The sequence below is a fragment of the Nanorana parkeri genome, unplaced genomic scaffold (assembly GCF_000935625.1).
Source record: "Nanorana parkeri isolate BGI_ZX_2015 unplaced genomic scaffold, ASM93562v1 scaffold1106, whole genome shotgun sequence".
Lineage (NCBI taxonomy): Eukaryota > Metazoa > Chordata > Amphibia > Anura > Dicroglossidae > Nanorana > Nanorana parkeri.
In genome coordinates, this window is record NW_017307374.1 from 156,997 (window position 1) to 167,459 (window position 10,463).

Below are 10,463 nucleotides of genomic sequence, written 5' to 3' on the forward strand. Positions count from 1 at the left end.
TGGTGCGTTTGGGGGGCGCATTGTGGAACCTGACCTTGGGGCAGCAGGGAGAGTAAATCCGGCCCTGGTGACAGGTTAGCTTTCAAACTGCTGTGCTATGCCCATGTGATGAATATGACCTTATAGTGTTTTTTAATGTTATACTTTTATCACAGTTACACTACAAGAATCAGACTGTTCAGGAACTGCAGCAGTTATGGAGGGAATATATATCCCCGGGCACACAGACAAGTGCCGTCCTACCACAAGAGGCAATGGATCCTGTGCCGGTCATATCCTACCTCCTAGAACAAAATGACTCGGAGGCTAAAGAGGAGGCCAGTCTAAAATGGAACTTGTCAGTTGTACATCTAAAACAGGTGAAAAGTCATTTACCAAAGCCAGTGATATCTGTGAAACAAGTCAAGGCAACTGGACTTGCCGTATTTTTCTTGAAGACGTTTCACTGGTCATCCGACCAGCTTTCTCAATTCTCACTGGATGACCAGTGAAACATCTTCAAGAAAAATACGGCAAGTCCAGTTGCCTTGACTTATTGTTTACAGATATACTATGACCTGGATGAATGAGAACCTTCACAGACAAGAGCCAGTGATGATCCTTCATGAAAAGTTGCAGGAAAGGAAATTTGAGAGTGTTGTCTGTTGCAAAAAAAGAAATGGCAAAAAAGGGGGCATGCCTTTTTATTCTGACCTCCATTATTTAAAGTGACACTGTTCCTAAACTAAAAAGATTCAACGACATGCAGCCTGTAAAAAAAAAAAAAAAGAATAATACTTTACTGCTGAGCAGGGAAACTAATCACAGTAGTGACGTAGCAGCCAGCAGGAGGGACCACAGTATGCAGGGGGGGGATTTCGCTACTGCCCCCAATTTGCCTTTTCAGTTTGGCAACACGGTTTTTTTAATACATATATTATCAGAATGCAAAAATTCACATTTTAGGGATTTTGAGAATTTATTTTTTATTTTTTTAAATAATATCTTATTTTATTCCTGGACATGTATTTTTTATACATTGATTATTGTAAAGCCACCATAGCACCAAAAAGATGGAGGCTGCGGGAAGAAAAGGGGGCAGCTCTTGCCATAAGGTGCGAGTATGCGTAGCATGCTTCCTGGTTGAATGACACCCAGCGTCATTCAACCCCTTTTGTGACCCCGCTGTCATCGACACACACCCTCTCAGTGCTGAAGCACTAAACATTGTTCACAAGACTTTATGTGAGTGTTTCCATTGCTGAATTAAAGAATAGGAAGGACTTGGGATGTCACTAGACCAGCAAGATGACAGTTCGCATTAAGGTATAAACACTCCTCATTAATCTGACCTTCCTCTTCTTTCCTGTCCTTTTCAACTGTCCCTCCAGCGCTGCGGCGGGTCTCCGATCCAGCGCTGACTCCTCTGAGCTTGCTGGCACTTCCTGTCCCACGGTGTCTGCATGCGTGTGCACGCGTCCATAGACTTACCTTGTGCCTCTCCTCGCGTCCCGGCCGAAATGCGCATGCTCCCGCCCCAAGATGCTTTGCGGCCGCCCGAGAAGTTTCACATTTTCGGACGGGAGCCGCGGGGAAGACACAAGTAAGTGGTTGTAAGCGGAGTCCTTCACAGCCTTTTGTTTTAAGGCGCTCAGGAACCAGGACGTTAGATGCCTTTGTTCCACAGAGTGGATGTGGTATCAGAAAGGGGTTGTCTACCGCCAGATCCACACTGCTAATATAAAAGGAAACCACATTTAGGAATTGAGTGCCCCCTCTGAGGAAATCCAGGGGCAGACGAAACATGTCAGGCGACTTTGTGGCGGGATAGCTGACGGGGCCCGCTGCATGTGCTATAACTTGGGGTATCGGAATGCCATAATTGTTGGCAAAGCCCAGGCACTTTTTTGGAATACCAGACATTTACAAAACCAATAGATCCATATCAACTAGACTTTTCCTGAATATACATATACTGAGCGTCACAGTATTACCGGATGTATGCCAGAATTTACCATTGTGATTTGTGGATATGAAATATTGGCAGAAGTACTACTATCTTACATCCCTATCTGGTTTAATTTGAGATCCCGAGTAGACTGTGAAGTTGGATGTTTTTTGGAATATTACATATTTGGTCCCCGGGCTACCATCACACAGTCCATTTATACATGGAACGAAAAGATATGGACTTTATGGACTTTAAAGTGACATTAAAGTCAAAAACTTTTTTCCCTCCCCCCAATGTTAATTAAAGTACTTACCTTAAATCATGTCTCTTAATCCGATCTTCCTCTTCTTTTCTGTCCTTTTCCAGCCTTCTCTCCAGCTCTTTGGCGGGTCTCCGATCCAGCGCTGACTCCTCTGTCCTTGCTGGCACTTCCTGTCCCACGGTGTCTGCATGCGGGTGCACGCCTCCATAGACTTACCTTGTGTCTCACCTCGTCTCCCGGCCGAAAATCTGAACTGCACATGCGCCCGCCCCAAGATGCTTTGCGGCCGCCCGAGCATTTTCGGATTTTTGGACGGGAGCGCACGCCGAAGACAGGGGTAAGTTTAAACCGCTTTTAAAGCAGTTTTGTTTTTAAAACACTTTTTGCATATATCTACTGCTTGCTAGCAACAGATATATGCAAAAAAACGGAGGGTTTAATAACCCTTCAAGTCTAGGGGTAGACGAATAAGCTGTGATACTTACCTTATTCCTCACTTTGTGTCTGGTGGTATTGTTATGGCCTAATGTTGTGATGTTTTTTCCTCAATGTCAGGCTTCAGATGTGATCCTTGAGGATGAACGACAAGAGACCTTCCTTTTCCATGTAAACAGACTCGTCAGTGAACTGACCACACCGGCTCTGGAGTCTTCTGTGGACATGTTGCAGCAAGCCTGGTCAGTGGTAAATGATTGCTTGTGAGGGCTCTGAGATTTTGTTCTGCCTGTATATCATTATTCAAGAAGCAACGTGCATATATAGTATAAGTTAAAGAAGAACTCTGGGTAAAAAAACAACTTACCCTTGCAGTGGTCAGTGCTCACCCACCTCATTCCCTCTCCACTCCGGCTAGGGAATGTCCCTCAGGGTCCTTAAATCTAATGCAGATCAATAGATGTCAGTGGTCCTTAGACTGCCGGAGCCCAGGGGAGAAGAAGATGCGGACACCAGTCTAGCAGGTCAGAGGAAGCAATACAGCTTTATTGAGACCTAGACAACACGAGCACTTAACCATTGCAGTGGCGGTGGATTGGTGACCCCCACTGCAAGGGAAAGTTTGTCCAGGGTTCTACTTTAAAGAAGAGCTCCGCTATGCACTGTACTCCTTAACTGGTTGCTTAACCTAATGTGTGTGAAACCACTTCCACTTTTTAGTATTGGATCTAACAGGAAAGGATTAGTGTGCTCACTAAAATGTGTGTTACTACAATGCACGCTAAGGCACGAAGCACTCTGTGGTGCAGGAGTGGTTTCTGCTGCATTAGGACCTATTCAAAATGATTTAAAATGTTTTTAAAATGTAATAAGTGGTTTTCTTATGTCAGCCTGTATATTTTTACACCTCTGTCTTCAGTCTTCAGCTATGGAGGGATGCCATAGATAAACTAGTGGAACGGTCCATGGAGCTACGATTTGTACTGGGCATGCCAGACAAGGATGTGACAACAGAATTTGTAATAGAAGAAACAGGTAATATCTTCGAATTGTATCCAGGATGTATGAACACACTGAATGAAATAAAGTATATACAACCGCAGTGCAGAGCTTATCAATCAGTTTAGCAAAACACCCCTCGTGGGCAGCCAACTTCTGCCATTAAAGGGCAGCCAGAAGTTGGCTGCCCTTTAAGGAGATCAAAACCCCTCTTTCTACACTGACCTGCAATGTAAGGTGGCACTTCTACACTTACTGTGAGGGGTCACTTCTACACTGACTGACAATGTAAGGTGGCACTTCTACACTGACCGGCAATGTAAGAGGTCACTTCTACACTGACTGGCAATGTATGGTGGCACTTCTACACTGGCCATCAATGTGAGAGGTCACTTCTACACTGACCGGCAATGTAAGGTGGCACGTCTACACTGGCCATCAATGTGAGAGGTCACTTCAACACTGGCCAGCAATGTAAGGGTCACTTCTACACTGACTGGAAATGTAAGGTGGCACTTCTACACTGGCCATCAATGTGAGAGGTCACTTCTACACTGGCCAGCAATGTAAGGGTCACTTCTACACTGACTGGCAATGTAAGGTGGCACTTCTACACTGGCCATCAATGTGAGAGGTCACTTCAACACTGGCCAGCAATGTAAGAGGTCACTTCTACACTCACTGGCAATGTAAGGTGGCACTTCTAGGCTAACTGACAATGTGAGAGGTCACTCACATTGTAAGGTAGCAATTCTACACTGACCGGCAATGTAAGAGGTCACTTCTACACTGACCGGCAATGTAAGAGGTCACTTCTACACTGACCGGCAATGTGAGAGGTCACTTCCACACTAACTGACATTGTACAGTGACTCTTCTCCACTGGCTATTAGTGTAAGGATACACAACTCTTTTCACACTCTATGTTTCTGGCTACTATTATTACTATTATTTTTATAATTATTTTCTTAAAATAAGTTTTGTCATGTAGAGCAAGGGGGTGTCATAAATTAATCCACACTTGGTGTCAAATTCTCTAGGTACAGCACATTATTTATTTTTGTATTACTGCATCTACAATTTACTAATTGTTAATATTCCATGAAGTAATCCCCCTCCTTAGTTTTGATTAAAGTGTTAAAACCACTGTTTTTGCTGTCGACGTATATCCCATTGAGTAAATTTACCTTCACTTCCTGTCCCAGAGACAGCAAAAAGTGAGAGAAAATCTTTTTAAAGTATCCCCTAGTAGACCGTTGTCACCAGAACAGGTGTCCCCATTGAAAGGTATCCCCTCACCTCCTGTTCCGATGGCAACTGCAGAACTTTGATTTCCCCGTCACTCTCTGTTCTGGTGAGAATGATCACCAGGAAACATAGAGAGGGTGAAGCTTCCCAATGGGTGCCTAGACAACAAAAGCTGACCAAGGTTTCATCACTTCCACGCTCTATACAAAATGGAAAAAAAAAACGGCTTTTACTTTAATGAGAACAATGTTATTCAAGGAAAATGAGTAAGTCAAAACTTTTCCAGGCCACCACCTCAGAAGAGGAATCAGAGGCTTCACATGACCAATGTGAGCTACATTAGTCACCATAGGATCTTCCCTGTAATTGAAGGTGAATCCCTTGAAGGGACTTACGCAATATGCTCTTGAATTGCCTTTATATAAGTGATTGTCATGTTTCAAGCAAAAGAAAAAATCATATTTCCTGTATTATAATATTCTTCATCTTGTTTTAGTGGTGGATCTGAAGCACGGGAAGGCAGGGAAAGATGAGAAGAGAACAGGAGGGATGAAAGACGATAAAAAAACACCCAAAGGAAGGGACAGAGAGGAGAAAAAAGGTGGAAAGCATGGAGGAAAGGATCGATTGGAAAAGGAGGTATATGGTTACATTATTGGTGAATACAGCTTCAAATTCATGTATACAAATGTTTGGATCCACAAGTAGAACACAAAGAGACGGTATAACCTGGTGGGCCAATAGGACCTTCAGGACCTCCACTGAACCCCTATGAGGCACAGTAGAGCCTTCTTAAAGCACAAAGTGTCCTCATGTCTTACTTCTAATACAATTCCCAAACACAAGGGTTTATTTCTTCTTTAGCCACTGCTTTTAACTTTCCATGTCATACAAGGACCTATCCAGGCACTGTGTTCAAATTATAACCAATCAGGTGAGCACTATGTAGTTGTTCGATGTGAGCAAGATTGTTCCATCAGATTCTAACACTGACAGGTCCAGTCCTGCCATTCAATGGTTAAATGCCACATCAGTGGATAGCAGAGACTCTGGCATTTGGCAGTAGAATGACTGGGCTTAGTGCCAGGAAGTTGTGAGCCTTATTGCCAACTTCAGTGGTAGCTGAATGTCCATGTACAGCCTGGTCTTCCGATCTATGGAGGTTCCACAGGGACATGGATGGTTTCTAAGACAAGTAGTTGCAGGCACCATTAGGTCACTGCACTTCAGCACAGCTGTTACATTTGAAATGTTTTAAGCCAGGTCATGTTCACTTCAGGGCCCCCAATGTGACGACCGAATATTGTAATTACCTAATTATGACTGCTATTTAAAAATCAAGGAAAGGTATACTGTAATATAAGCATTTATGTAATTGACGTGAATAGGCACATGTGATGCATCAGCAATTTTTGGCCCTTTTTTTGGCTGCAAAGTGGAGTGAATTTTAATTGAATGATTTTTTTTTTTTTTTAATCCAGGACCGTCCTAGCAGCAGGAAGTTGAAGGGCAAGGAAGACAAGAAATCCTCAAAGACGACAGCCCTCTCTGGAGAGAACAAGGAGCTGGTATCATCGGGAGACAGCCTGGACTTGTCTCCTCCACAGTCCCGTCTCTGCCAAGTGGATCCAATTATACAAGAGAAGTATCAGGAGAGCCTGTACACTGAGGTGTGTGAATAGATGTCTGTAGTCTTACAAGGGAAAATAGAATCCCAGGCTTATAGGAAATGCACCTTTTTTGTCCAGAACTGCATTCATCTGAAAATGGTAAATGTATTTTAAAGCTGAACTCCGACCTTCCCTTCAGTCTTGCACGGCTGTACTGGCTCCTCTCCTGGACTGAAATTGCTTACTGTGATTTCACTGCACTCTCTGGGCTTCTCACAATGTGCATTCGAGGCTGCAGCAAGTCAGATAGAGCCCACCTCATTTCCTGGCTGGAGGATGTCCAGAATCATCCAGCTATTTCCTCCCCCTGTGGATGTTACTTAGGGCTGTCTGCATGCAAATGCATCCTGCCTTGGATTGCCTGCTCCTCCAGACTGGCGTCCATCCATCATTATACTTTGATACACTTCTTACATTACAGCTGAGGGCTCTTGAGAGGAGTACTGAGATCTGGTATTGTGATGGTTTCAGGAAGCTATGTGCAGCACCATGTGGGCCTCTTCCACCAGCTATAACCAGCCTGCATTGCATAGAGAAGCACAAAGACCCGGCAATGATGTCACTGGGTCTAAAATAACATATGTACTGACAACAGAAAGGTTTTATTCAGCAGTTTCATTAGCATGTTAATAAGTGGGGAGGGAGGATCCAGGCAAGGTGAAAATAAGCAGATTAGATGTCAGCTGGTCCAGTGCAGTGATGTGCAGCGAGCGCATGTAGACAGAAGGAAAAAGGCCGCAGGGAATCAGCAGCACTGAGATGCAAAAAAAGGATGAAAAAACGTGAAAACTGTTTTAGGAACAAAATAGCGAATTTTTTTTAATGATATAATGAAACGGCTTTTATTTTCTGCTCGCACGCGCCCCCTAGAGTGTGTACCGCCAGAAAAACTCCGTCCGTTGTACACAGCCGGTAACTGCTGTTTCACATACAAGCGATCGGCGGCTCTATAGTTTGCGCAGCGCTTTACAAATTAGAGGAAGACATTACAGTTACAATACAATGCAAGGCAAGATGGTTAGAAGGCCTGTGAGATCGTACCTATTCCTTGTACGAGCATTACAGAAACAGGAAGTGAGACAAAAATCTCTCAAAGGGTACAGGTAAGAATTTTTAAAGCTGAACTCCAGGCAGATATAAATGACACCAATTAACGCAGCTATGTAATCATCAATAGATCATTAAATGTATTTTTTTAAGCATGAGCAGTGTTAGTACCTGTTTTGGCCTATTGCAGTCCCTGTACAGGAGGGCTGGAGAAAGAAGAAGCACCAGGAGCCAATCGGTTAATGTGCTGATAACAAGCATGCTAACAAAAGGACGTTGAACGTTGCTTGACTGATATGCTGAGATGGGCTGAGGACATCTAGTGGCAGAGAAAAGTAATGCAGAGGGAATGAATATCGCCGCAAAAAAGACTTTGGCCTGTAGTTAGATTTTAAATACATCCATGTTCCGATACTTTCTGGAAGCTTTTATTTTTTCCATGCATATTGAAACCATTTTGTCGTAAACCAAATAGTAACAATTTATTTGCAGTGTATCTTTATATGGAGGTGTCTGCAGAAAAGAGATCTTTCAGTTTCTGGAAGACATAGCTTTTAGAAAAGTCCTCTTGTTTTTCTGCGAGGCAACACTTTATCCCTTCATTAGCAGCAAGTGTCTGAGAGCGACTCCAGGCAGAGTCAGGACATGGAGGTATAAAAAGAATGTTCTTGGAAGGAGATCGTATAGATTATTAGACTTTAGGGAAGGCCAAGATGTGCTGGCCTCAGAAAGGAACCAGGGACTTGCTCTGTACATTGATTAGGCTTACAGTGTGTCCACAAAGAGTTCCTGTGGGAACTGTATTCTAGAAAGACAGTCCATACACCAGCAGCCTGGGCTGACGTCTCACATCCAGAGACTGGACTAATTGGACACCAGGGCCTGAGCACATGCCTGTGGCAGCTGTGAGCCCCATCTTAGCATTAGAGTATTGTGAGGGACTGTGTGTTAACTGTTTACATCACTCCTATTGGTTAGGTGTCTTTAAACCCTTTAAAGCAGATCTAAACCCTAATGGGATAACATTTTGTTTGTGTATCATAAACAATTGCCATGGTTTCCTAAAAAATAATAATACTGTTTTCCCCTTTTTCATACGTTGTTGCATCTCAGTGATCACTTCAGCCTCTTCCTGTCCACATGCACTCACTTCACATCAATGCTTTGGATTGGCTTCCTGATAGTCAACAGTGGTCCGTGCCTGCGCAATCTGTGTTGGCACGGCCATGTGTAGTCTTCATTGGGACATCACATGATAAGGTGACAACACAAGAACACAAATGGGTTGTCACCCTATAACAGGAAGTTCCAAAACAAGGACCTTCCTTCTCTCCTCTCCTTTCTCTTTCCTCTCCTTTCCTCTCCCTTCTCTTTCCTTTTCTCACTCCTCTCTTCTCCCTCTCCTCTCTCTTTATTTTCTCTTTTCTTTCCTTTCTTTTCTCTCTTCTATTCTCTCTCTTCTCCTTCCTCTCTTCTATTCTCTCTCTTCTCCTTCCTCTCTTCTATTCTCTCTCTTCTCCTTCCTCTCTTCTCTTTCCTCTGTTATCTTTATTCTCTTCTCTTTACTTTCCTCTCTTCTTCTTTCGCCTCTTTCCTTTTCTTTCCTCTCTTCTTCTTTCTCTTTCCTCCATTCCCCTTCCTCTCTTCTCTTCACTTTCCTCTCTTCTCTTTTCTCTCTTCTCCTTATGTGCTTCTCTTTCCTCTCTTCTCTTTTTTTCTCTTCTCTCCTTTTCTCTTCTATTTACTCTGTTATCTTCTCTTTTCCCTTTGTCTTCTCTTTTCTCTATTATCTTCTCTTTTCTTTATTGTCATCTTTTTTCTCTTCTGTCTTCTCTTCCCTTTGTCTTCTCTTTTCTCTATCGTCTTCTCTTTTGTCTTCTCTTTTCTCTCTTCCCTTTGTCTTCTCTTTTCTCTCTTCCCTTTTTTACTCGTATCCTTCTTTTCCATTAGGGCACAATCTTATTATTATACAGGATTTTTACAATCATACAATGATTTCTTTTTTTTTTCAATATCTATTTCAGCTTTATGGAATCCTGGTCTCTGTGGCACAAGATTTTGTGGCCATTGCTGAAGACCTAAAAAGCCATTCGACACCCAGCGGGAATCTGGACACATTAGAGAGCTTCCAGTACATCATTCCTCAATAGAGTTTCACATTCTTGTTTTTGGGAAAACTGTTGTATGTAATGTCGGTCCCCCAAAAACTGCTAATTTTGTTTTTACATCTTCTGGAAAATTTTGAAGGGAAAACCATACTAAGGCCATATGGACCTTGCCTCCTGAAAATACCTGATCCAATGGCTACTATGCTGATCCAATGGATTCAGTACTTCCTAAAGCTCTGTCCTGGAACAGGAACATAAGCAGAACAAATGACTTAAAGCTGAACTCCAGGCAAACAGATAAATACAGAGACCTAATACATATAGTGGAGCTGTTTTACCTACCATTACAGGTATAGATTGAGCAGTGAATATAGCTCTGCTTAGTCTGCCCTCTCCCTGCTTGACTCCCAGTTCCAACTCTCCATCTCCCAGTTTGAGTGCTGTTGCATAGGGGATATTCACCTTTCATCCAGAGATTTCGCCGGCAGTACTTTTTCCTGCAGCTAGATGTCCTCAAGCTCATGGCCAGCATGAATTAACCCACTTCTTCTGGGCCCAGTTGACTGGACAGTGAAAGGAGAAGCAGAACAGTGATGCGCTCATATGTCTGTCGTTGCCATGTACCTAGGTGAAGACCAAGCTGACCAAGGGGCTTCTCTTGCACCTCTTGTCCAGCACCCCTGAAAGTGCAGATAGGAGATGCGAGGACACAGAGTAGCACAAGGTGCGAAGTTGCAGGCAAGGCCGGTCTTCTGGTGTGTAAA

At 43.3% G+C, this 10,463-nt stretch overlaps 1 protein-coding gene across 1 annotated transcript in view; it reads left to right on the top strand.

Annotated features, from left to right (window-relative positions):
• MYCBPAP (MYCBP associated protein) overlaps positions 1-9,755 on the top strand; it is a 40,640-nt gene extending 30,885 nt beyond the window's left edge. The window contains exons 14-19 of the mRNA XM_018567866.1: positions 156-359; positions 2,748-2,869; positions 3,547-3,662; positions 5,371-5,513; positions 6,356-6,544; positions 9,616-9,755. Coding sequence (XP_018423368.1) covers positions 156-359; positions 2,748-2,869; positions 3,547-3,662; positions 5,371-5,513; positions 6,356-6,544; positions 9,616-9,741 — 900 coding nt within the window. The 3' untranslated portion in view covers positions 9,742-9,755. The remainder of the gene's footprint in view (positions 1-155; positions 360-2,747; positions 2,870-3,546; positions 3,663-5,370; positions 5,514-6,355; positions 6,545-9,615) is intronic.
• The last annotated feature ends 708 nt before the right edge of the window (positions 9,756-10,463 follow it).